This window comes from Pezoporus flaviventris, unplaced genomic scaffold (genome assembly GCF_033815535.1).
Source record: "Pezoporus flaviventris isolate CSIRO_AGI_PZ_B2104156 unplaced genomic scaffold, CSIRO_AGI_Pfla_v1 ptg000036l, whole genome shotgun sequence".
Classification (NCBI taxonomy): Eukaryota; Metazoa; Chordata; class Aves; order Psittaciformes; family Psittacidae; genus Pezoporus; species Pezoporus flaviventris.
Window position 1 is genome coordinate 23,976,929 of NW_026892584.1, and position 27,135 is coordinate 24,004,063.

The 27,135-nt window shown below is 49.7% G+C and overlaps 1 protein-coding gene across 1 annotated transcript; it reads right to left on the minus strand.

The window, feature by feature from the left end:
* Positions 1-21,355: 21,355 nt before the first annotated feature.
* NFKBIA (NFKB inhibitor alpha) lies at positions 21,356-24,984 on the minus strand. Its single transcript, XM_061463521.1, has 6 exons — positions 24,613-24,984; positions 24,163-24,271; positions 23,439-23,649; positions 22,872-22,960; positions 22,494-22,754; positions 21,356-22,040 (listed from the first exon to the last, which is right to left on the minus strand). The coding sequence occupies exons 1-6, from the start codon at positions 24,882-24,884 to the stop codon at positions 21,993-21,995; spliced, it is 990 nt and encodes a 329-aa protein (XP_061319505.1). The 5' UTR covers positions 24,885-24,984; the 3' UTR covers positions 21,356-21,992.
* Positions 24,985-27,135: the final 2,151 nt, after the last annotated feature.

Below are 27,135 nucleotides of genomic sequence, written 5' to 3' on the forward strand. Positions count from 1 at the left end.
AACATGGCATGCATTATCAGGACTAAGGATGCCATTCAGTGACATCTGATGTTGCTGTGATGTTTGCAGGTACATCTGCTCTCCCTGTTTTGATACCAGCTATGTCCGCCCTCTTCCTGCAACCAGCACTGCTACTCATTTACATTTGTAATGAGCTGTTCTGTCTACTGAACTGATGGAAAACATTGTTTTGTTTGGTTCAGTTCTCTGTTGGATTAGTGACCTGACTTGGCTCACTGCAGGCTGAAAGTGGCTGTAGTGCTGGTGGAAAGGAGGTAAAAGGGAAATGGGATTGCACTGCCTGTGGCACAGGCTGCGGTGGAAACCGCAGCCAGCATCACCAAAAGAACGGGAGCATGTGTAGCTTGTTATCCCCTTGACTACTCTTTGACTTGAACCGATGTGATGACACCTGGTCCACCAAAGTGGCATTTGCCTGTGTCATCAGGCGGCACAAGCTTATGCTTGAGCAGCAGCAGGACTGCACTCTTCTAGTCTGAAGAAGGTTTCTCTGGGACAGTGCTGTTCCAGCAGCTCCTCCCTGACTCCTCTGCTCTTACACCTGTTGTGTAGCTCAGAAATTCCCAGGGGAACCCGATTTGGAAATAGCTATGTTTAAAGGAAAAAAAAAAAAAAATTAAAATTCCATCCAGAGAAGTATCATTTCCTCAGTTTGGATGCTCCAGTGCTTGTAGAAGGGAGAGGGTAAGATCTTGTGGGAGCAGGGAGGGCATGACCCAGTTCAGTGCAGGCTGATGTTTTACCATCCTGTTGGAGCGCAAAAAGCACACCTCTATTTGGCAGTGCCACATACTGCAGGTTGCCACGGTTATGTCATGTTGGTGTTTTAAACTGTTACCTAGCAGAATAAACAGTTGTTCTTGGCCAACTTCACTTGCGTTGCTAGCTCTCAGCACTCTCCCGCAGTAAAAGTACAATCCTTCAGATGGTACTTCAGCCCACACTGCAGGTACCTACTTATTCATAGCCATGCAAAGAGTGTGAAGTGTGAAGCTCTTCATGTGTGTGTGCGCACCTTTCAGCTCTGTGTAAAAGGGGTGCTTGAAAGGGCTGGATTTAAGAGCTGTGGTTACTGCCTGGAATAGTTCCTGTTGGTGAAAAGTTCCTGCTCCCTCCTTCTGGTCTTGACAAATACTGTGGAGCTGCTGCGGCTGTGCTGGCTAGTATGTTGTTTCCTGCTCTTCCATAATGTTCTGCCTCTGATTTTTCTTTGGAAGGTCAGTTGAAAGTAAATAAAGCAATAATCTTAAAGTGCGCCTGTGCTGAAAGAGACATGTTTAACATGACTTGAGTATTTGCAATAACTGTGAGCAAAATCTGGGCACTTGGTTTTGCACATCTGTTGACTTTTAGAGCTGGGAAAGAAATCAGTGTTGTCCTCATGTAGGGTTGTAGGGTCATGTGAGGATAACTGGCCTAGAAAGGAAGCCAGTCCAAACGCTGCTGTGTTCTCGTGATCCTTGTGCCGTGGGCTGCGGGAGCAGGTTCAGAACAGCCATTAAATATAATTGCAGCAGAACCTGCTTGGCTTGTTTCTGCTGGATCTGTTCTTTAACATTTTGATTAAAAATATCCTCGTGTAGTGCCATCTTGCCAACAGTAGCAACAGGGTGGACATGCCTCCACCAGTTCTTTAGCACTGCCTTGCTAACCCTGCAGGGCGCTGTGGTTAGCTCACTCAAGACTGCCACTGCGCTATGCCGCGGCTGGCTCTTGAGGAGCTCTCTGCCACTGTTAACAGATATACTGCCACCCTTCTTGCTTTCCCATTCTTCACCATAAATTATAGTTATTCCAGCCTTCTTTTAACATGTTTAGAGAATTGTCTCATGCAAGCTGACCAACTCTTACGAACTGCTCGTGTTTTCAGGTGTCTAAAACTCTTACACCCAGGTCACAGGCATACTCTGATCTGAGAGAAGGGATCAGGCTTCTCTTTTGGAGACAAAAAAGAGAAGTTCTGCTACAAGTAAGTTATAAAAGAGCAGGATAAGGGTAGTTTGATATTTGTCACATCGGTGTTTGTCCTAGTCCTGACCCCTCCAACTTCCATACACTTAGCAGTTAATTACTCCTCTACTAAACAGAAGCTTTCCAAGGCAAGTTTCCCCACCCCCAGCTGCTCCAAGGCCCACCCTGAAAGGAGCAGGGAGAACCTGGGCTTGTTTTTGTTGGTATCACATCTACAGCACAGGGCTCCACCCGGGAGGGAATTCCCACGCCGGTAGGTAATTGCACTGCAGCAGTACTGCCAAAGCTCAGCAAGCCCAGGGCCCAACCTGGCTGCAGAGCTTGTAAATAAAGCACAAGTCCATGTGAGCGTGCCCAGCCTTTTTAGAGTACTTCCTCCTCTGAAGATTATCTGTGCTAGTGCCTTTGAACATCCTGCAGCAGAGGCAAGCTGTATGTGGTCAGTGCAGAGAGACAGCAAGGTCTTTGCAGCTGGGGTAGTGTGGTTTTGTTTACTTTTTTGACAAACAATGAATAACAGGGTTTATGTGATAACGCTAGAGTGGTCTGGTCTGTGCTTTTCTCTTGTGGTCAGAGAAACAGTGCCATCTTTCCACCTAGGGGCTGTAGGTCAAACCTGTGTTTCAAATACTGCAATGCAGATAATGGCTTCACAGCAAAATCCCTGCTGAGTTAGCTGCTGCAGCCAAGGTGGGTGATTAAACCTGGGGTTTGGTCTCCTCAGCAAGTTTGTTGAAAAGGTCTGCTAGGACCAAATTAAAGGGCAAGTTAGAGTCAGAGGGTGTGAGCAAGGAGGTGTTGCAGGCTCTGTGGGGATGGTGCAACTTATCTGTGCCCAGGCACGTACGCATTTCACCTTGCACTCCTCTCCATGCCATGGAGAGTGACACGCTGCCACCATTCTGCGGGGATGTAGGACATGGGATGTGAGGGGAGGGTTTCCAGCGACCCTACAGCATGGTGGGACACAGGAGGAGCGGGGGAGAGCTGGTGGGTGCGATGCTGGCTGCTGCGGGTGGATGGAGCTCGTGGGTCAGTCCCACCTTCATGATCCAGCCCAGCCCTCCCAGCAGCGTTCTGTAGTGTCAGCAGGTCCACAAGCAAATGAGGCAGGAGGTCAGTTATGTGCTTTGTGTGCACCTTACAGAGCCTGCAAGGTGGTTCTCGTGGGGTGGGGAAACTGCCACAGCTTCAACCAGGATCTGAGAGATACTGGCTCAGCAAGGAGAAGTAAAGGTACCAAAACCCCCTCCTGTGGGGAAATTTGTGCTTCATTCAAAAGTGTCATGTATAAAGACAGTGTTGTAGTTTGGGAACCCCCTGTCTTGCACAGTTTCCTTCCTCTTTTCTTCTTCCTAAAACGCAGTGGCTTTGTCATTATACAACCACACAGTGTTCTCTTAGCAAGGGAAGGAGAGAGCATGCTAAATCCCAGTCAGAGTGAGCACTGTGTGGCTCCATTCATAACAGTCTCTGCAGACCCATCTCCCCAGGAGACCCTTTGGTAGGAGGAGGAGGGAGGGATGCTCCTTTCATCCTCAACCATTTTGACAGGAGAATAGACAGTGCCTCTAGGCACAGGCAGCTTCTAAAAACCACAAACATTCTAACTTTTTTTTTTGGCCAAAATGTGCCTGATTTTAAGCAGATACGAAGCAAGGAAAAACAGACCCAGTGTGCAAACAGAGAAGAGGTGCTTTACAATCAGCACTAACAGAGTATTTAACTTCAGTAGATCTATGTTTTTCTCAAAGAGGAAAATCCCTTCAATCCCTCAAACCTAATTAGTCAGCTACATGGTCTGGAGAATGAGGGGTTCTATGAACACTGCAAGCCTTGGGTTTCCTCCCCCTCCTATCAGCAGGATGGGGACCAGGCATTACCGCGGGCTGTGTGACATAGTTCACCCCAGTCCAGTGCATTTGCTCCTCTTCTGGAGGTTAGGGATTATTTTCTGGCTGCTGAAGGGAAGCTAGTTTAGCCACAATGCCGATTACCTTCCTCTAGAAATCCCCCTGAGGAGATGCTGAGTAAGCCGAACCACAGATGCTGAGGCCAGAGCAATGCTTTCCTCCTAAAGCAGATGTTGGCACATATGACCAAGCAGATGAAAAATAAGAAAAAAGGACAAGCAACCAAACAAAAACACATGGAAAAAAAAGGAAGAGAGGGAAAATGGGTGCAGGGAGATGTTCTGTCACCATGTAGATCTCTTTCTGTGTTCAGCTGCAAGGCAAAGCTGGCTGGAAGAATGGGAGGAATGTGCTTTTTTTTTTTCACATCAGGACTGCAGTGTGTCCATCCCACAGTTCCTATAGGCTTGGTTTTCATACATCCTTTGGACATATGCGTTTCCACAATCTGCCTTTGGATGTGTGTGTTACCACCCTAGTCCTGCAAGCTTGCTGGAAACATCCTCAAGCGCTTCCTCATCCAGACAAATGATTATCAGAAATGGGGTGACCCCAAGTGACATCTGGATTAGGGCAAGGTGTCCCGGCTCATGGACCAAAACTTCTGCTTCTGCAGTGCTTCAGAGCATCAGAGTGCTACAGGGAGTTAAATGGGACTAGGATGGGGAATACGACTAATTGTCACTGACCTTCGGATCAGCATGTGGCCCTCTGAGTCTGAACACCCAGTGGAAATCAGGCCCTGACAGTGTTCTTCCCTTGAATTGCTATGAAAATGGTTTCTCCCCAACTTGTCTGGGGATACCTCGGTGCAGGGAGCCACAGGAGCATCCCCACCCTGGCCAGTGGCATGGTCCCAGCTTGTACCTGAGGACAGCACAGGACACTGCCCACCTGTGTTAGGGAAGTGAGAAACACTTTAGTAAGACCCATCAGGTGTGTGCCGTGTTTGCTTTGGTCTGGGTGATTCCCCGGAAAACCACAATGCAGGCCAAGCGGGTAGCTCAGCGCCGGTGCTGGCACAGCTCCCCCACCGCAGCCTTCTATGGGATTCACAACCACATCCTCTCCACCAGCTCCTGCAACAGCCAGGCACCCTAAAGGTAGAAAAGAGTGTGAGGACAGAAAGATGATCCTCCTGGCTGCTCCTAAGCACACCAGAAAGCCCTGCCTTCTCCCCAGCATGTCCCATCAGGGACTCTCCCTGGGGGGCATGAAAAAGCATCTTCCTTCCAAACCCAAGAACAGGATTTCATCTTTGCAAGTTACCACAGGACACACTCTGCTTTCTGAGCAAAAACACTGAGAAAAATAGCAACTGTGTGGCACACCCATTTGCACTGAAATCCAGGACGTGCAGCTAGAAATTGCATCAGCTTGATCCAGGGGTCATTTTGCTTACAGGATAGAGGTTTCAGGTACTGTCTTCATCTCTCTCTCTCTGCCTTGACCTGCTTTGGTTGCCTGACAATTGTTTTCCTCCATTGCTTAAAGTGTCTGCAAGTTTTTGTGTTTCTGCCCTCACCCCTGGCCCTCACTGAGTTTTCCTGGGTTCTCACAGATGTTGTGGGTAACATCATATAGTTACCATCCAAACCAGGGTTTGTCTGGCTGCCCCAAGGCAATTCCACACTGGCATCTGCTTATGCTCCTTCAAAGTGTGACCCTCTCTCACTTCACGGTCTGGATCTTTCCTTTCACAGCTCTTCTGCAGCACCCGTGCTCAGTGCAGCACATCATCAGTTACAGTAACTTCCAGGCAAATCCACCCTGCAGCTCTTTGCCTTCTAAGGAAATGGAAGAAGGAAGGACACCACCAGCTCAGCTATGACATAAAGGATCCATGAAGCAAAAAAGAAAGATCAATTCAAACGCATGCCTTGCTAGCTTAGCTTATTTGAGTGGAAGTGGCAAAACCCCCCTTGATGAGCAGCTGCAGGTCACAAGAGCTGAGTCACCAACACACTTCTCTGTCAGCAGGTGATTTGGGAAATATCAGCCATCCCCCAGAGGACCTACATATGTGATGGCATGTGCTGTTCACATTGCAGGTGTTTGAAGGGATCATTTTTAACTGAGCATGTTAACAAGGCAACAGAGGGTGGCTGTCACACCATGGTTAACACAAGAAGTGAAGGGAGTCCTGCATATTGATGCTTTGACTTTCAGCGCTGGTTTTGTTCATACAGCCTGGGTGTGGACAGGAACCCCACCAAAGCAAGTTTGCAAAAGGAACATTTCATTTATGGAAGGAACCTGGAATTTCCCGAGGTGAGAGGAGTGGGTTCAACTGATTGTATTTCCATTGAGCAGCTGGCACCCTTTCCAGTGCCCCACCTCAGCTGCCCCAGCCTCCTTGCAGGCTGAGAAGGGCTCTAGCTCCTTTGGCTGACAGCCAGCCCTGGAGCTCAGCAGCTGTCTACGTGGTGCCAGGCCTGTTTTCAAAGTGAGCCCTCGTATGTGAGCAGAGGCAACACCCACATACTGGGACAGCCTGCCACTCATCTCCTCTCCTCCCTCATGCACAGTGGCCCAGGGGGCTGTGGGAATGGAGGCTGATGCTGCCAGCCACCATGGGGAAGCACTGAGAGCCAGAAAACTCTTCTCCTATTTTTCTCTATTTTCTCTGTTTCAATAAGGTAGTCACTTGGTGGTGCAAGTTGTCATTTTGCCTGGCAATTTCTTACAACAGCCCTATCTCTCAGCACGTCTACCATCCATTTCCCTAGAGTCCTCCTGGCCTTGGCTGCTCCCTTGAGGGTAGTCCTTTCCTACCCCCAACCTGCTCTGTGCTCCCAAGCGTTTGCAGGCAGCCCTGCCAGGTTCTTCTGATCTTTTCCATAATAAGCCTTCAGGGTATTCTCTGTCTTCTTATGCAGAAAGTGCACAAACTTCACCTCTCTGCTCCTCTGGGCTCATCCAAAGCCTCTTTGCCTGCTGCTAGGAAGGGATGCTGCTACCCACCCACTCTGGTAATTTGATGGATTTCTCGGAGGGGTTTCCTGCATGCATTGGGCCACAAGCACTTTTCTTCCTCCAAACCCAACTCTGAAAGAGATTCTCAGTCTCCCTGCTCTCACCTACCCCTCCCTCTGGAGGCTGCTCTCCCTCAGGTGGTGGATGGAGTAATCAGAGTGCAGTTCCCTGTGCTTGCTTCGGGCAAAATTACAGAGGTTAATTTGAGCTCGTCTAAGCCACCCTGGCTGGTTCTGTCAGAACCAAACTAGGGAAAAGCTCATGCAGTCCTCTCTGACAGCTGCAGTCTGTGTACCGCAGTGACCACGCAGACCAGAGATATCGTCTCTTCCACCAGCGAAGCTGGGGCTTAAGCAAGCCTTGTCCTGGTGTTGTGCTTCTCCATGAGGGGCTAAAACCATCAAACCAGCCTCCTCTCCTTCCCTAATGCCAGGGATTCAGGGTGGTGGCATAGGGTAAGGAGCAGAGTGTGTAAGAGTGTGGGATTAGGTTGCTCAGCTGGGAGGGAGGGAAGATCTGGAGTCCTTCCTCCCAGGAGGTTGTATGCAATGTCGATCAAAGGGTCCTTGGGTGAGGCATATGCCCAGGCAGAGCCATAGCTGCTCAAGGGACTTCCAGGCCAAGCAGAGAGAGGCCTCTAGTGAGTTGTACACATTGCAGGAGGTAGGGAGCTGCTGAGCACAGGCTTTCCAGATGGTGGGGTTGGATACAGACTTTCACAGCCTACCCACATCCTGATTTAGGGTCTTAGAGCTCTTCTGGGATCTGTGCCCAAGTGCTGATATCCACTATGCTACTGGAGAATAAGTATTTTTTCCTGAAGCTGGTATGTAATAGGTGGTGTGTAAACACTTCTGTAGGCCCTACAGCATCAGCTCCAGCTGGGATTGGATTATACTGTTCTTAATTCTCCTGCTGCTGGGTAGTTAAAATTGTCACCAACATGGGCAGAAGCATCTCCCTGCACAGATCTGCATTACCAGTTGCCTAGGAGCCCAAGAGATGATGAGGTTATACCCCAGCGTTTTCAGCATTAGTCATGGCTGAAGACAACACACAAGACTGGAAAGACCTCTGGGTTGGTGATTGTGGTGGCCTTATTAAGTGTTGAACTCTGCCTGTTGCTCAACGAGCTGTTTTCTTCATGTAACCCAGTGTCTCTGACCCAGCTTGAAATAGCCTGCCTAGCAAATAAACTGCAGTGTGGTGAGCAACGTGAGCAGCTTCCTCAGTGGCTCCAGCATGTGCACAAGGGTGATCATCCCTGGCATAAATTATGGGTTTGCTCAACTCCAAGGATGAGGCCTCTGTTTTGCAGTGTAAATATGAGAAAACATGAGCTCAGATTGCCCCAAGCACAGCTTTGATTCTCACACTGTGCTAGTGCTCAGCAAGTGCATGGAGCTACTGCAGCGCCTGCCAGAGAGATGTGCTGGGGCCAGCGAGGAAGAGTGACTATGTGTCACCATGTCCTGGATGCTGAGGGTGTTGCAAAATTGCCTGCCGGGGGCTTCCCTGTTCATGTATCTCCTGGCACCACCATCCTGCAGAGCTGGCTCTGGTGGCCAACAGAGGTTGCCAGCTTCTGTAGCAAAGCTTCTAGGAATTGACTTGTTTATCCCTTTCAAGCTGCTAAATCTAAGCAAACAAAATACAAGAGTGCAGGGAGCTGAGAAACCTACTTTGCATTGGAGCTTGTGTCAGAAGACAGGACTGGCCACTCCAGGCTGGCAGCTGCAGGGTGGTAATGGGCCCAGAGATAGTGGGAGAGCATTGGGATTGAAGCTGCAAAAGCAAATTCTGGAAGCCGTGTCTCCTTGTAGGTAGGTCTGCAGCCTGGTGGGAGCTTGGATCCAAGCACTGGCATTAAGATGTGGCTCTATGACTAAAGGCATCCTGCCCACAACTGAAACAGGATTGATAGCCAGTGGTTTACAGAGGTGCTTTTATTTGGGTCATAGAAAGGTTTGGGGTGGGGGGATTCCCAGGTTTACATGTCATTTGAGTTTGGATGGCTTCAAACTGGTGGCAACAGAAAAGCAAGCTGTAGCATGATTAATGACAAGCTACTCCATGCACAGCCCTAGCTGCTGAATTGGTGGCAAATTTCTGTCTAAACCAGGGCTCAGGCCAGCCAGGAACGCTTACAGCCTGCCATCACATTTGTGGTTCATATGGAAGAAGCCAACAGGGCAGTGCATAGCTCCATGCTTGAGGAGAGGTCTGCAGGGGAGGATTTCTCTGACATTCTCCCTGGAGGAGATGCCCTGAGCACAGCCCAGTATCTGCAGCCTCCCTGTGCTCTCCCTTGGAAGTGTTGGTGCTGAAGCTGAGGACTTTGGCAGCTGACACCGAGCAACCCCAGCAAAACAGCAGCTGTGACCGGTCACCTGAGTGTGCTTGGCAGTCCTGGACTCCAGACTGCACTAGTGCAGCTGAAGTGCCCTGGCTGTACTGCACAGACCGTTCCCTCTTCTGCTGGAGATCCCTCGCACGCAACCTGCCAAGCTTACCGCAGGCATGGGTAAGCTCAGCACAGGCGCCTTTATTTTAGGCCAGGAAACCCCAAACAGAAATAGGGCAACCCCTGCCTACCCAAGCAGCTTGCTGGGATTTCTCCTCGGCAGTGCACTGGGGTTTTTCGCAGCAAACCATCACCCAGCTTGCAGTGAGTAGCATGCTTTTTCCAGCCTGCTGCCAGGCCCGATCCCAGTCCCTGTGGGACAGCTTGCAGAGGCAGGCCCTGCAGCACGCCTGACTGGCCAGGCAGAGGCAAGGCCTGCAGCTCCCTTTGGCAGGCAGCCACGGCTGAGGCACTGCACTGCCTGCCCCAGAAGGTCATAGCATTTAGCTGCACAGGAGCAGGCTGAAGGGGTGGAGGGAGTGTTAGCGTGAAGTTCAGCTCCTGGCTCTTCAGCCTTGCTCAAAGCATGTCTACTCCTCTCCAGCCCATGGGGATTTGTGGTTACACATTTTCCAGTGGAAAAGAGACAAAATATTCCAGCTGTTTTCCCCCCGCCCTCTTGTTCTATGCAGAGAGGGTTTCTGCTCCAGTACTACAGTGCTTTGGAGCGAGCCTTACTGGGCTGTCCTGCTGCAGGAAAAGGACAGTCTGCAGACCCTAAGCTATCCTGGGGTGTGCTCCTTTCTGCATGCCTCAGATCAGGAGGACAAAAGGAGAGGCCACAGAGAGCTCTTTCCACAGCACAGCTCTGCCGTGACCTCTGATCCTGATTCACTTCCTTCTCCCTGCTGTGCTGGCCAGCCTGATGCTGGAGGTGTACCTCTGGCCTTGGCATTCGCCTTTGTTTGTGTAGGCAGCTCCTTGCCCCCTGTCCTGGGCACTGGATGTACTCTGTGGACTCCAGCGAGCCAGCAGGTGTGTACAAGTGATGTCTTATGCCTTTCCAAGGAGCTGGTCTTTTATCTCCCAGCATCAGATCCCATTGTCCTTCTGTACACACAGAAAAGACCTCTGGAAGGAGGAAAAGGCTTGGAAAATACCCTGCAATTCAGTGTGCCAGATGGTCCCAGAAAACAGCACTGTGTGGCTCTGCACTTGCTGAGGTGTGGTAACCAAATCTCCAAGGAGCACCTTGAAAGAGAGAAGGGCTTTTTCATTAGATACAGCTAAAGTGCAGAGAAGGAGCATGCAGCACCTGAGATAGGAAGGAAACAAGAAGACCTGTCACTGCTTCATGCATTTTACTCTCAGCAGTTGTCTTCTCTATGTCCCTTAAAGAAATAAAAGGCAAAGATGATTCATGTACCATTCCCCAGCTCAGCCTTGAAGCAGTGTCAGTGTGACTAAGGTCCTCGCTGCATCATTTCTTTCTCCATCTGATGCTGAGAAGGTGGTAGCAGGGCAGGCTGTGATTAAGTGGAATTTCTCAATGTTAAAAGACATTTGAGAATGGTCCCGGTGATTAATAAGATGACTTGAGGGGCCCTAGGAAAATCTGATCCTATAGATTTCCTTATGAAGAGCTTAAACCTCTTGAAAGTTACGTGTGTGAAAGCTCAGAGAACAGCATTTGCATAGAGTGCCTCTGCCAGCAGGGCTGAGCAAAGGTGAAACCTGCTGCGCAGCACGGCCCCCACCCAGCGAGAAATCCTCCTGAATTTCCAAGTAGCTCTGCTTACGGGAGTCCACAGCCTTTTACCTTGCCTAACTGCACATCACTGACAGAAGTCTGCTCATTTAGTAGAGTCTAAAGAACCTGAGGGAGGCCTGGTGCACAGGTGACAGCCCAAATCTTGGCTGACCTAACAAACATCGAAGTGAGTACATAAGCAGCTGGAAGCACCAAGTACTTTAACACTGCAGGTGCTGGTTTTACCAGTTCATATACCTTGTGGCTCCACAGAGGAGGGCACTGGAGGCAGCTCTGCAAACACCTATTTAGGAGTCCTTGCCCTAGGGAGCTTAGAACCCAGAGCTGGGGCAGGGATGCTGCTGGCCACAAGGCTGGCATGGGCTGTGACTCCATGTCCTACGGCAGCATTTTGTGTCTGCTGGTTTGCAGCACCCTAAGGTGCGTGTGAAGCCTGCCCAGGTGAGGAGCAGCAGAGCCACATGGGCTGTCTGGGCTTTGCCCCAGTCACACACATGGTGAGCAGCAGAGATGGAGCCGGCCCCAGCCTTTGCCAGGCCGTGCCTCTGCCGTTACCAGAAGGTGCTTTAAAGGAGAGGTGATGTTTAACTTTCTTATTGTACTAGGTGCTGTTAAGGAGCAGGCTGAGCCCTCCTGTGCTGCAGCATAAACCACTTACTATCTGTACCTCAATTTCCCCCATCAGGGACTTACAGCATTTGTACTACAAGTATTTTTGGCCAGGCTCACTGCTGTTATTGCAATTCCTAAATTAATTTGCTGGCTGTTTGCTAGCAAAAGCATTTCCTTCCCTCTCTCTCATTCCTTTGGTATTGATCAGCCTGGCTTCTTGCACAGAGGTTTTCTCCTGGGACATCTGCAGCTTCAGCTGGCAGATATGGAAGCACACATCTCTCACAGAGGCCCCTCCCGGGGAATCTCAGAACCTGCCAGCAGCATATCTGACGTTACAGATGAGATCTGTGTGGTGCTGTGCAGGGACAGATGGCCCAGCAGGTTAGCAGTTAGCAAAAGGGAGATGCTCTGCGTTTATGCAGTCGCAAGTTCACTAGGTATATCTTTACAGCTGCGCAAGAAATAATTTATCTGTCAGTAGGAGAGTGACACCAGTGCAGCTGCTGCAGTACATCAGGGAAGAATCATCCTATCTGCAGCTTAATGCAGCTCATGCTGCATGCACACAGTTCAAATAATTTCCTCTTTTTTCTACATTTCTCGTAATGCCAAAAGCAGCTGTGCATGTTGAGCTCTCACTGTTAAGAGCAGATCTTCAGTACATATTTCAATCAAATCTGAGTAGGAACCAAAAAAAACCCAACTGATGTTGATGGGATAAAGGGACTTATTTCCCAGCCAGGAAAGCAGTCAGTCATTGCAGCAAGATCCCTGTCAATCATAAGTTCAAACCACACAGCTCCCTTATCCTTGTGCTCAGGGACTGCAGAGTTGCTCAGGTTCCCTGCTGAGGCCTTGATGTCTTCCAGATATTTGCATTTACCATCAATGCCTCTTTTTCTCACCAGTGCTTCATAAAAAAGGTAAAATGAAATCCCATGCAAAGCAGCTCAGTCACTCTGCACCAGCTTGCTCTTTCCTTTCTGAAGAGCTCCTGGAGGCTCAGCTCAGAGATGGTAAGCAGATTGAAGGTACATGGTGCCTCTCTGCTTTAACCCTTTAAAGGGTGACATTTGCTGTGTTTAACCTCATTTTGAAGCTTGCTTTCTTCTCATTGTCATGACTGCTTACATCTGCTGTTGGTGATTTATGCCCTGAACTCTGGATTCCCATACACCGACAGATTGATGGGGTTAAGCAGGACCGTGCTCTGCATACTTCACTGTTCTCACACATCTTGGTTTTGACTTCCTCCTGTGGTTTGCTGAAGCAGGTCCCTGACAGCTAATTGGATAGGGCTTGGGGTGCCAGGCACCAGCGTGCTGCAGGGCCGGGGACACCTCCAGGCTCTGACACCAGGAGCACTTGCACGCGATGGCCACCTCTGGACAGGGTTGAGCTGCCACCAGGAGCACTTGCACGCGATGGCCACCTCTGGACAGGGTGGAGCTGCCACCAGGAGCAAACAGCAACCACTTCGTGTGTGTCACAGCACTGCTTTTCAGGCTAAGTGATGATGAAACGTGATAGAAAAGTCTGCCCTACCATGAGGGTACACTCTTTTTGGTTCACTCTTAAAATCCCCTTTTGAGATGGGGCCCAGCAGTGCTGCATCCTCCTCACCTCTGTGCTGGGCCAGGGTTACATCCAACCTGGGACAAAAGCTGTCTCTTTCCCTGCAGCACCAGCAGGCAGACCTGTGGGAAGGGGCACTGAAGGACAGGCCCACTTGTGTTGTGCCAGCCTTCTGCACAGCAGAGCATCTTCACCAATGCAGCATGGTGGGAGGCTTGCCACCACCTGACAGGAAGCTGCTCCCAGAGGATTTCTTTGCTATACATAGAGACAGGACTCAGATGCTCTGGTGACTGAAGATTAAGGTATTTCAGGTGCTATTAAGCAAAATTATTAATAAGGCTACACAGAGCTGTCCTTATCCTATGCTTATAACAAACATGCACTTTTATCGACATCATTCAAGGGCCCAGCTGTAAACTCCGTGAAGTGGAATGGCTGCAGAGATAACATTTTTCCTATGATGATGTTGAGAAGCCATGTGCAGTGGTGTTTCATGACGAATACACTTACAATGCAAGGGACTTGCCTCCAGGAAGAGGACACACCAAGCTGCGTTTGCTTTACTGCTGAATGAAAGCATCTACGTGGGAAACACCTAACACTCCCTGGGTCATGTGCATTGGCTTCATGCCTTGGGTTGAATCAGTCTCCAGACATGGTCTAGGTCATGGGCAAAATCTTCAGCAGCAGGACACTGGTTGGTGTCAGAATCACAGAATAGTTAGGGTTAGAAAGGACCTTAAGATCATCAAGTTTCAACCCCTCTGCCATGAGCAAGGACACCTCACACACCAAAATCATGTCACCCAAGGCTCCATCCAACCTGGCCTTGAACACTGCCAGGGATGAAGCATTCACAACTTCCTTGGGCAACCCATTACAGTGCCTCAAGAGAAGCCATACATTTGCCATGGATTGATTTGCAGCCCCAAAATTTTCAGCACAAGAATGCTCTCAAGATCAATTTTGAAAATATCATCTCCTGCAAGCTGAATTTATGTGGTGTATTTAGAGCAGTCAAAAGATCAAGTCAATGAGTAGAGGGGACAGGATATATGCATATGAGGAGAGTAGATGCTGGGATGGCGAGAGGCAGCTAAGCAGACCTGATGGAAGACTTCTAGCAGTAAGGCTAAGTGAAGATGTGCCCCTACATAAGCATGAGGAGTTTAATAGCTATTATATAGATGGAAATTGCATGCAAATTTGGGGGTTGGCTTTTTAGAGATGACACGGTAAGCCCCAGGTCGAAGGTATGCGTAGTTCACATGACTCAGGAGAAGACTGGGAGAGGAAATTCTGCTATGTCGCAACTGCAAAAGCTTAGGACTAGAATTTTTTTCAGGTGAGTGAGGAAACAAACATCCAAAGTTTCCAGTGAGTAAGAAAAGACAAAATAAATTCTCTTTCAGCTGGGAAGTTCTCAGTGCGATTTCTGTCATACTATTCTTTTTAAACAATACATTGTTTCTGGCTGAAACAAAGGAAAGCAAAACATTTCCTTTGCAAAATGGAAGCAATTGGTTATTTTGAGTTATTCTATTTGTCCTCAAATTCGAAGCAGAAAATTTGGAGATACTGGCACTCATTCTAAGGATGCTGTGGTCACACCTTTTGCACACGCAAGTCTTTGTGAGAAAAGTCTGGTCCTACTTGCAGCATAGAGCTGCCACATGCTCTACTGAGATGCTCTTCTCTAATTTTGTGCACTGCACAGATGCAGCTCGGTCCTCATGTCTTCTGCCCCTCAGCATGGCTTTTTTTAGGAAGGGGCTTCCCAGAGCATGCCTAGGAAGGCTTTGTCATGCCACCGTGTGCCTGGAACTGCTGATGGAAGGAAGCTCACTGCCAAGTAACCTGCATGGTTTCCCTTTCTCACTTTGCCCAGATGTCTCTGAAACAGGAAATGAAGATTTATCAGTTCCTTACTCAACAAGTCCCTCAGATGCAAAAAGTGGCTTGCAGAGGGAAGTGAGTGACAGGATCACTCTGGGAGTCAGCTGTGTGGAAAACGGAAACTGGCAGAAGGCAGTCCTAGCCAGAAGTCCTGGCCTTTCCTGGACCTGCTCACATCCTTTTCCCTGGGACAGAGCCAGAGGGGAGGATGCTGTGAGGCATTAAGTTTAAGCATTTCTGCATGAAAAATGCTGCTGCTGGATGTGAAGGGGATGAGGCCACCCCAAAAGTTGAGCTGGGGGAGCTGCTGGGCCGTGTCTGCTGCCAGCGGTATCTCACCTAGCTTTCATACCCCGGTGGCACTGCTGATATTTTCCCCTCTGCCTTCTGGCCATTTCACACTTACTGGCCATGCTCTTGTGCTGTTTGATCACCTGTTTAAACTGACAGCAGGCAAAGCCTGCCACCCTCCCACACCACTGCCAGTTAACCCCATTTCCACCTAATCATTTCAGTTTCCACAGGTTTGAACTCTGTCCTGTGAGAGTGATTGGTAAGGCAGGAGACATGACAGTCTGTGAGCTTTCCTTCACCTCAGTGGGATAGTCTAGTTGTTTGGCATCACACATATCAGCCTGCGGCTGCTGGGGTTCAGGACTGCAAAGATGGGAGCATGGAGAGTCTGGGGTGGATGGACAGATGGACGATGTTAGATGTTTTACTACAGCTCAGGAAACTAAATAGGGTGTTTGAGAGGAGGTGGAGGTCAAGTGTGCTTGGGGTGAATGGATAGTATGAATCCCCCTCCTTGGGAGGGTTTTACCCAAGCAATGCTTGGCACAGCCTGAGATAAGGAGTCTCCATGCAGCCTGGGGGAGGGCTTGCTTGTTTGCTTGCTGGGGCAAAATGACTCGGAGAAGTTTCTTCCAGAATTCAGATCTGAGTTTTTAGATGAAATACAGAAATATCAGTCTTGATGCACTCTGGAATGGAAACCCATCCACTTAGGAAAATCTGAAAGAAGAGGGTGGTTTCATTTCTGTGTGCTGCATGGGTTGGGCAGCCACTCTTACTGGCTGACAGCCCTTAGCACACATACAGAGCTTTGACTGGGTCCTTTTCCCATGCGGAGAACCACCACACGGTTCTCCCACGCTGCATGAGGGAGCACCACAGGCTCTCCTTTACCACCGGTCAGTCCTCCTCCAAGGGGCTTCGTCTTGCTTGACCCCTGGGCCCTCCCCAGTGCAAACAAGGAGAGTTGCTGAAGCAGAGCAGCAATGCTTACAGAGATCTTCTGCAAGGCCTTAGGAAACTCCCTCCTCCAAGCTACTGAAATCCAGGGCTAATAATTAACTGGGTTAATTGTCACACTGTAATTGTAGCTGTGTGCCCTTCACTGTGTGTGTGTGTATGTTAAAAATACTTGTGTTTTAAGGCTCTTTCTTGCAACACTTTGCACACATTTGCTCTTGTTTTGCTTTCAGCTAGAGGGATGGAGAGCTTCCCTTGAAAGGTAGGCAGGAAAATGAATCTGAACTAGCTAAAACTGGGAATAAGAAAAGCATTGAAATTAAAAGGGTGCAGGCCTCTTCCTTCAGAGCAGGGAAGCCTTGGGGCTGGTGGTGGGCAGGAAAGAGGCTGCACTCCCACTGCTGGAGAGGCAATGGAGCCTAGTGCCATAGCTTGTGGCTGCTGTAAAGGGGTAAAGCTCCAGAAAGGAGTGAACAGGGAAAACCCCAGCTCTCTTCTGACAGGGACTGGAAAGTCCTGTTTGGAAAATTGGACAGGGAGACTATTCTGGGAAAATCTGAACACTGGAGCAAGCGGAGGGAGGAAGGGCAGGAAAACCTCCAGGGTGTTCAGGGAGGCTTCAACCCCTCCAGACTTTGGCTTCTTACATCGTGCCCTGATAAATGTGTCAGCGTTTAATGGGAGCCTTTTGGCCCTGATGCTAGTATTTCAGAGAGCTGCCTGAAGGATCGTAGAGGTGTGAGGTGCCAGAGCTGTGACAGGCTGGAAACAGGGAGAGGCTGTGTAGTGGGGGTCACAGCAGTGTATGCCACCCTGGCTTGTGCAAGGGAACAGGACTTTCCTGCTTCCTCATCCCTTGAGATCCCACATAGCTCTCATTCTCCAGCAAAGCACAGGCACTGGGAGCACAGTAATGCTGGAAAAGCCCTTCCTCCACTCCCCTGAAGTGAGGCCAAGCTTTCTTCAAGGGAAAGGGTCCTCCCTGCTATCCCTGAACTCCATTCTGCAATATTTTTTTCTAGAAACACCAGATGCTTAATTATTTCCACAGCTAAACTCCTGCAGAAAAATGATCTGTGCTGAGCCCCTGCCCAGCCTAAAATCCACCAACATTGAAGATATTTCCATTAAAACAACTCACAAATTATACTTCTCCTTCTCCTCAGAGATCACAATCTTTCCCCAGGTTTTGTTGCTAGTTCCACCTCTTCCTTTCCTCACTCAACCATCTTGCTCATCCAAATATGAACTGAGGCTGTAGGGCAAAGGCAGCAGTAGTGGGCTGCCACTTTTGGGTATAGGTTAAGGGTCCTGATGACCTCGCTGCCTTCTGGTGCATCAAGCCCTGCTGGAGCAGGCAGGTGGATGTTGCCCAGCAGCTGGATGCCAGGCTCATGGTTGGTAAACACTGTCCATTGGCCCCTGTCTGGTCCTACATTTCTTCTTGGTGTGTAAAATATGAAGTAGTCAATAGGAAGCCCCTTTCTAATGTCAGAAGACTGAAGGAGGAGGAGGAGAGCAGGAGTTAAGGCACCCAAGTTAGAACTGTGGCCTCTCATGATCGCCAAGCCTATCAGCAGGCAGGCAGCTCCCCAGGGCCACCCATCCCATGTCTCTCTGCTGAGGGAGCTGAGACACCCACCTATGCATCAAGCGGCTCACACAGCCCAAGCTGCATGCGAGAAGCACACTGTACCATAACCCGAGAGCAGCGGAGTGAGAAGGTGGGCAGAGTGGTGAAAGGTCTTTGCTCATAACTGCAAAGGTCAGGCTGGTGCTGGAGCTAGTGGGAGGACACAGCCTCCCAATGCAAGTCTCTAGGTGCAGGGCTGCCTTTTGCCCTTGCTTTTAACACTTTCCAAAGCTGCAGTGAATGGAAGAGAAGGGTTCCCAATTTACTGGGGGACAACCAGATCCTGGTCTCTGCTCTCTGCCATTGCTGACCTGACAGCCTACATTTTATCTATCAATCACCACCATAAGGTTCTTGAGAAGTCCAGGGTTCATGCTGAGTGAGCTGAGGGGCAAGGACTGAAGGTGGCCCCTGGGTTGTGGCTGGGATGAGGGAGCTCTGCAGGGAGCTGTAGTGCAAGGAGGAAGAGGAATGTGTGGGAAGGAATGGGTAGTTCAGCTCTTTGTGTGCAATATAAGGAAGTATGGGAATATCCCTGTGGGATTATCAAAGAGATTTACAAGAATGGGCGGCAGAGAAAGGCTGAAAACAGAAATGTAGCCTCATGCTGTGCATTGTCATGATGGGTGAATGACTTCATGGTGAGCTGGTGTTGCAGGAGAAGAGGGAGGAAGGGTGCTCACCCTGGAAGGGAGAGAAGAGCAGGCAGAGGCGCACACAAGGGCAGTAAAAGCAGAGGACACATGCATGTCAGGAGCTGAGGAAAGGAAGGAGACTAATGGAGAGAAGGTCAAAGGCAGGAAACAAAAACTGAACTTCAGAGGACCTTGATCTGCAGCAGCATGACTACTCTTGGAGCTTGCTGAGCCAGCCAGGGCAGGTGACAAAGGTGCTGGGAGAGAATTTTGAACCCTGTGGGAGCACAGGGAAACACTGGTAGTAAGACAAGTGAGAGCAAGCTACTGTGCTCTGCTAATAGCAGCCATGGCAGCTGAATAAGGAAAAAGTGATGCTGGCAGAATAAACGCATAAGGAGTTCTTGCTCCAAGTCCTGCAAATGGGACCATGCAACATATCTGCCAAAGTGCCAAGAAGGCAGGTTATCACGAAAGCCTAAAGGCAGGCTATCCCCAAAACTACTCTCAGATCTTTCTGAAGACATAGGTGTGGAAAAGCCCAGAGACAGGGTGGACATGCAGCAGTTAAGGGCACGCATTTGAAACTGGGCATGCAGGGGGTGGCCAACAGTGGCTGAGCTCATTATGTCATCAAGTGAACAGGCAAAACTCCCCACTGCATATCCCCATGTTAGCAGTGCACAAATACATGACATGCCCCAACCTATTTTGCTAACAAACACATATTCTCACATTCATCTCTGTCCTACTTGCTTTACCTATGGTTCCTCCACATACCACACTGGGTTACTGTTGCATGAGTGGCGGAGGCAAACAGTGGCATAACCAGCATGTGGTACCTGAGCAATGATTTGTTTAGCTGCAAAACTTCCTTGTACAGTAGAGCGTTTGCTTTACTTATTAAGTCATTATAGCATCCTTGCAAGATTGTAACAGAACCTTCCTGAGATACTGTTTGTCTAAATGTTGCAATTGGCAGCAGGGAACCTTCTGCTGCCTCTGAAACTTGACCAACCTGGTACTAGTGATAGCTGCTCTTTCCTCACTCCCTCTGGCCTTTGAATAAAAAGAATTTGCTTTCAGATGGTATCTATTTAAATATTTGCATAGTATGGCCAGCCATGTACATGAGCACTTCCACAACACTGATACCAATAGCAGGTGAATGCCTCTGCAAAGCCTCGGCAGCATTTCCAGCTTCTGTTTTGCAAAGGGGAAACTAAAGCGTAGCTTGTTAGAGGAACATTGTATGTTTTATTTCCAGCAGTGGCAACACTGTGTTTAGTCAAGAAAGGTTGAAAATCACTCGGGATTCTTTGCAGCAGGTGGTAATCCCACCCCCCTACCCCCCCTCCATTCCCAATCCCAGCTGAGTTTTAATGGCCACTTGGAGGGCAGGGTGAATTCCCAAGAAGAAGAAGAGTTTGGCAGATTCTTACCCAGCCCCAAACCTGGAAAACTTTGCAGGTTTGCAAGGCAGGCATGGTCCTGTCTGTCAGGAGGAAGTTCCAGTGCATAAACCTGGGCTATGCTCATGCAATGAGAGTGGAAGGGAAATAAAAATGACTCAGGCTGACAATTTTATATAATCCTTTCCACAATGGCCTTTGGCTCCCATGCAAATTAGGAAGCACCCAGCCGGCTGCGGTGCTCTTCCTCATACCAGAGACCCTTCCTTAGAGCAGGTCATGTGTCAGGAACACCTCGGGAGAGCAGAGCAGAAAAGGGAATGGGTGTCCCTGTGTAATTTGGAACTCTGGCCTTCTCCAGTGGCCTGAGCTGGGCTGGGTGCCAGCAGCACACAAGTCCTCTGGCCAACACTCTTGGCAGAGCTCAGTCCTGCATCAGCAGCTCTGCCATGCTCCATCCCCATCCAGGGGGTTACAGCACAGAAGGAATGGAGTATGGTCACCCTTTATGCAACCCACCCTCTGCATAGTCACACAATGGGTTAAAATCTGTGGCTACAATTAGTCCTGTGTTGCCAACAGATAATTAGGTGCAGGTGAGGATTTGAGCAAAGTGATTCCATCAGCTAGAATGCTGGAGGGAAACAAGCAGGAGTAACTGAAGTGGGTTAAAACCGCATCCTCCACTGCTCTGCATTGGAGAAGGAAGAGCTGTAACTTCTGCAGCAGGAAGGGTAGGGAGGCCCCATGCCTGAATTTCAGGGGTGGAAGGCCCCAGCACGTGTTCTTGGGTGTGTGCTCCCTCTTCCTGCGGAAATCCCCTTTGGAAAATCCAAAGGTGTCCAAGTTCAAACCAGAGCTGGGCCAGGTGATAAACAAGAGGGCAAGCAATGTTGCAAACTCCAGCCTCCACCAGCAAGTCCCAGCAGGAGCTGCTGAGTACTGGAGGTGGAACAAAAGGTGCCATGAAGGCGGGTAGATGCTGCTACAGAGCCCCTCTGTAGAAGCAGCGACCTGGTGCTTGGGTGTCAGAGAGGGAACCCCAGCCCCACAACCCACCTGCCGACACAGGCACAGGAAACGCCACCCACATCTTCCAAAATTAGCTGCAGCAGAAGAGCTGGGAGCTGCACGCTCTTAGATGTGTTCCTGCTGCTGAAACCACCTCAAACCCCTGAGCCTGTGACCCCATCGGTCTACAAGGTGTTGAACGTTTCTTGAAAAGTAAAGCAGGTGGGTTCCCCGGTATCTCAGGACAATGAGGTGGGCAATGAACCATTTCACAAACCAGGTAATCTTTTTTTAATAAATACATATCTCACAGGTACCAAAATAATTATAAACAAAAATGTACACTATTTACACAATATACAATTGCTAAAAAGTGTAGCTATTATGACACACATTGTGTGAAACATACTGTTTCCAATGCCCACAGTTAACATTACTGCTGTTTTTCGTAACAGCCAGGAGGTCACCAGTCCCCTGGCTTGACTCCTCTGCCTGGGACACAACACTGGGAGCAGCTAAGGTTGGTCGGTAAGTCCAGGCAGTGCCACCAGCCCAACACAAGTTAACACAGTCTCTGAGAAGATGGGGTGCTGGTACATGCCTGCCTTGTCATGAGAGGATACTCATTCCTTGTGGTACTTGATGCCACAAGAGAGCTTGCTGATAGCAGGTTAGATGTGTAGTCAGCTACCTTCACAGGGTTGAGAAGACTGGCTGTGTGGCTCTTTATCAGATGGTGTGCATAATCACAGATCCCTACTGGTGCTACATATTCCACTCCTGTATTTAAACACAGGCCAGAATCTGGAACCGTCCTGTCACAATTATGTGCTCCTTGCTGGGCAGTGTAGTATCCCCCTCCTGATTCTTCCCTCTGCATTGTGACTTTCTTTTTAAATGAAAAGTCAGTTCTTTTTCTATACATATGTGCACAGTCACTTCTTTTCACAGAAGGCTCTGCCTTAAAATGTCAGCTGTCGTCCTCCAATAAGGCAGTCATCATACATAAGCTGCAAGAAAAAAACAAAAGGCTGTTAATGCAAAACTCTGACTGGGAGTATCGTATCCACTCTGGGCTAACTGCCAAATTCTGCATGCCCTGACTTCAGCAGTGTGGAAAATTTCTACACTGAAATGGTTACATTTGCCATTTAACAGCACTAAGAACGTTAGAAAAACAAATGCTAGGGAGGAGTAAACCGTCCATTAACTTGAATTTTATTTCACAGATTCTGTAGATATCAGCAAACAGAATGGTGTTGCATGAAGCAACATTCCCTCAGGTTATTTTTTACCTTTTATTCTTTTTCTATTTATATGCTTGATGGTTGATAGTGCAATCTTACTTTATGGGCAATTTATACCCATCTGTTACATAGATAAGAGATCATTGGAGCACCACAAGAAAACCTACAAAGGGCAGGATTTGCCCTTCTCCTGAAAAGGCGTAAATAGCTACTTACTTCATCCTCTGTTGATTCGGGCTCCGATTCACTGCTCTCCTCATCCTCACTTTCTGGCAACATCTGCAGGTCGGCCATGGTCAGCTGCTTCAGCTGTTCCTGTATGCTGGAATTCTCTCTTCCCCATGTGAGCTGATACGGGGAGTATCCTTGGTAGGTCACTTTGTTCACGTCTGCCCCATGTTTCACTAGAAGTGACACCAGGTCTGAATTCTGCAGGTCGACAGCCAAATGTAGTGCAGTTCTCCCATTGCATGGCTCCTGCATGAAAATAGCGCAAGGTTTGGCATGTTAGGAAAACCAGAGTCTGTGACAGACCTGTTGATTCTAACAATTACACAGCCCAGCTCAGTTAAATTCACTGTATACATTACATACCTGAGCATTTACATCTGCTCCCAAGGACAGCAAGTATTCAACAACAGCAAGGTATCCTTGAATAGATGCCAAATGGAGACAAGTATGTCCTGCAAAACACAAATTAAGGGAAAATTTGAGTAAGTTTAACCTCATGTCCTAGTATTCAGTTAAAATCAAGATAATAGGATGGGATGCGATTCATCCATGGCAAAAGGGTGTTTTCCATAAGAGCCTTCCAGCTTCCAGTAAGTATGAATAACAGGGTTGGATTTTGGAAAGATTTCTTAGAGGCTTCATTCCAGTGTTTGAGTGCAACTTATTGCAACCCAAGAAAAAAGGAGTTCTGCAGACCTACTTGCTAAAAATGCAAAATTCAAAGCCATCAGAGCCAATAATCAACAGTGAGGAGGCCTCTAAGTGACATTTTGAAGAACTCAAGGCACTTCTGTGCGCTTTGGGCTTCTCAACTCTCAGTCAAGCGTAATGATCCTCCTCCACCTCTCCAGAGGTCTTTGGGCTCTATGGAACACCAACCCTAACCTCAGCACAGCACCCCGACATCGATGTACAGCAGCGTGCCCATACCGTTGTAGTTGGTTGCCTGTAAGACAGCGAGGAGGTGGTGTGGCTGGCAGTACTGAGTGAGGACACTGACACTCCTGAGGGACCCCTGCTGGCAAGCGATGTGCAGAGGGGTGTTTCCTCGGAAGTCCCTGATTTCCAGGTTGCATCCAGCCTTCAGAAGATGCTCAGCAATTTCAGGCTGGTCAGTGATCACTGCCAGGTGAAGAGGAGTCTGCAGGCAAAAGAGAAAAAGCAGACCTGTAAGCTATGCCACAAACCTGGCAGCAACATCTGGCTGGACAGACCCCTCAACCGCTTGGTGGTTTGTGCCCCCAGTTAAAATCACACCCCATGAACTCAGCTCTTTATGCTTCCCAACATATTGTAGAGTTGACCTTTAGTCTGGAAGTGATGAACTTAGGGTTCTCCGGATACCCAACAGTCAATCTATATGAAAGGTATCATTAACATCCCAGTAAAGAGGGATGCAACCCATCGCATCACATTTGAAAAATGCGGGTGTTAAGTGCCACTCTGGGGGTAGAGGAAGTGTTGTAGTAACGCTGGCTGGAGCCAGCTGGCGACTTGCCTGAATGCAGGCTTTGATTCAAGCAGGCTATGATTTAATTGATTCCATTGATTAACAAATAAAAGAGAAGTTGGGGGTGGGGGGGACAGTTCCCCAGAGAGCCTTTGTGGGGTGGCAGGGGATGATGTGTATCTGGGGCTGCGGAGGTGCAAGTACCTGGCTGAGGTTGTTCTGGAAGTTCAGGAAAGCACGGTCCCCGGCCGTCTGCCGGATCACCTCCAGGCTCAGGGCTTTCTCCTCGTGAATAATCGCCAAGTGGAGAAAACTGCAGGGGAGGAAATAATAAAACCTGAACATCCCACGTCAAACCTCTCAAACCCCACGTTAAACCCCCCAGTGCGGAGGCGGGGCCGGCGAGGGGTCATGCGCGTGTGTCGCAAGCAGGGGCTTTCGGCGGCCGGGGCTTTCCGCGCCGCGGAGCCGCCTCTCCCTGGCGCCCCTCCAGGGACTTTCCGGCCTCCTCCTCCTCCTCCTCCCTTCCCTTCCCTCCCCACCGCCGCCAGGCCGGCGCCTCCCCGCCAGCAGCACATCCTGTCCCGTTCCCACCGTGCCATGTCCCCGCCACGTCCATGCTCATCGACCCCACCTTCCCAAACCCCCACTTACGTGTCCCCGTCCTCCGTCAGCTGCTGTGCCCAGGCGGGCGGTTCGCGGGGCTGCAAGCGTATGTCTTCCAGCTCCTTCACCAGCTGCCCGTAATCCTCCTCCTTCATGGAACCCAAGCCGCTGTCGTGGCGATCGTCGAGCGGGAGCCCGCCCTGACGGTCTTTCTTTGGCTGCTCGTAGCCCTCCATAACCGGCGGCTCGGCGAAACGGCTGGCACTGATCATGGCGGCGGCTTGCTGTGAGTGAGCGGCGGCGGCGGCGGCGCTTCGCATATACACCGCGGACAGGGGATTTCTGCAGGGGAGGAGCCACCGAGGACGGGAATTTCCAGCCACTCAAAGCCTGACCGACGGGTCTGGTCCTGCTTGGTGCCCCTGGGAGGGAGGGAGGGAGAGAGGGCGGGAGGGCGGATCGGCTCGGGCCAGCCCCTCCCGAGCCGACCCCTTCCCTCCCCTCCCCTCCGCCGCGGGAGGGGAGTTGGCGTTTATCCACGTCAGGGGGAAGTACTCGTCTGCCTGGCGTGCCCGTCGGTACTTCCCTGCAGCGCCCCAAGCAGCTGCCCCTTGCCGGCTTTCCCGGGGGGCTTTCCCTGCCCTGCCAGGTCGTGGTGCTCCCGGTGCACCCTCCTCACCGGGGCTGCTGGTGTGCGCACTGCTGCTGGGCCCCTTGCTCGCTGCAGGGGTCCTTGCTCCCTGGGCCCCACCATGCAGGGCACCCTGCATCCCCCCCGAATTTCCACCAGTTGCTGTTTGCTAGGAGGGGCTGTGGGATGTCTCAGGCCAGAAGGCCAGTGTGCAAGCATACAAAGCAGTGGTGATCGCACTCGTAGAAGCTCCACCACCCATGAGGTGCAGTGCAGTGCAACAGCTCTCCTCCACTGCCCTCATCTGCACGAGAGCAGATCCCTGACCCTTGGAGGATCGTTCTGAGGGCTGGTGAGAGGGACTCCCTTAGGAGTTTGATGAGCAAGAACAGGCTTTGTAGCTAGCCCAGGGTAGCTAGGTCATGCAAGAAGTTAGGGGAACCAAAACTACCCAGGTCAATGCCGAGGCTGCAACTGCATCAGCATGCTGCAAGTCTGCTCTGCTGTTGCTTGGGGGTGCATGGCTTTTTGGAGAGATTTAAGTAATACTGCACATTGCTGGTGTTACACTGTCACAAGACCTGCAAGTATGCAGGTGTTGCCTCAGCGTTCAGAGGATTTCTCGTCTCTGCTACGGAAGTGTTTTCTCTTTCAGTACAGTGGGATCTGGAATGAGCAGGAGAATTCTGAGCCAGTCCTGTACATCCAGGCCTGGCACAGGACTAAACAGGCCTCTTTCAAAAGCTGTATTTCTATAACAGAACAAACCTTTTTAAGAAAAAAATTACACCTTCTGCTGTTATTCTTACTTTCTCTGGCCGTTGTTAATGATTCTTTGCTGTTGTGCCATCTGTGGGTAATGAAAACTGGATAACTGCAGGCTCCCACATGGATAAAAGGCATTGTCTGTGGGGCTGAAAGCACTGTATTTTTCCCTGGTGAATTTCTGCTTCTACTTCTCAGATGTGGGGGATTCCCATGAAGAATTTTTCTTCTCTTGCAACTATTGCTGGCTTATCTGAGTAAGTGTCTGTGTTTTTTTCTTGTCATTTTCCCATGGGATGGCATCCCTTTGAACACGAACTTATGAGAAAATCCAAAGATGAAAGGGGGAGCCAGAGGAGACTGTGAACGCCTGACTTTCTGTGAGCAGATGTTCCTGATTTTCAGCCCAGCTGTGCCATTCCTGAACTTTTTTTTGCTGTTAGTCACTTGGGCTGGGACAACCCAATGGTGCTTTTGGGCAGGTTTAGAAAAAAGCCGTACAACTCTTTCTTTAATAGGTTAAGGGTTATGAAACTTTTGTGAGCTTCTTGCAACAATTTCTCCTTTGTAATGTAAATTGGCAGGGGAAATTTAATTAACAAATGAATCTCCTCCTACCTGCTTCCCTGCAAAAAAAAAAGAGGATGGGAGCTGGAAAGCAAGCTCCTGCTCTGACTAGCAGGGGAATCAAGCCCAACCATGCTGCCTCTAGTTGGGGTTTTGCTAGAACCACACAGAAATTAAACTTTAAAACTTCCCGTCCTCGCTGTGATGGCTGGAAACCGAGTTGAGCAAAGTGAGTTCTTTGCCTCTTCTATAAGTGACCTCCAGTTGCTCTCACAGGCAAGGACAGGGCTATTTTTAGGAAGCATTTGCCAGCAGAAACCTCTTTTTGGAGGCACGCGAGGTGCTTTTGTTTTGGGTGTGTTTTGGTGTTTTTGGTACTGCAGCCACTCGTAGGTGGTGGAAAGGAGATGGAAAATGTTTTCTGGATGGAAAGTCACACCAAGGCCAGCCCACTTCCTGCCCCACGGAGATGCTGCTGCCCCACAGCTGCTCTTCAGCCTGGTCCCATGCATCAAGGGGGCACCCCAGACATGGGCCAGCAGCCCTGGGTATCAGGCAGCCAAAAGCACGGACAGAGAAGGGGTTCAGCCCTACACCCTGATCTACAT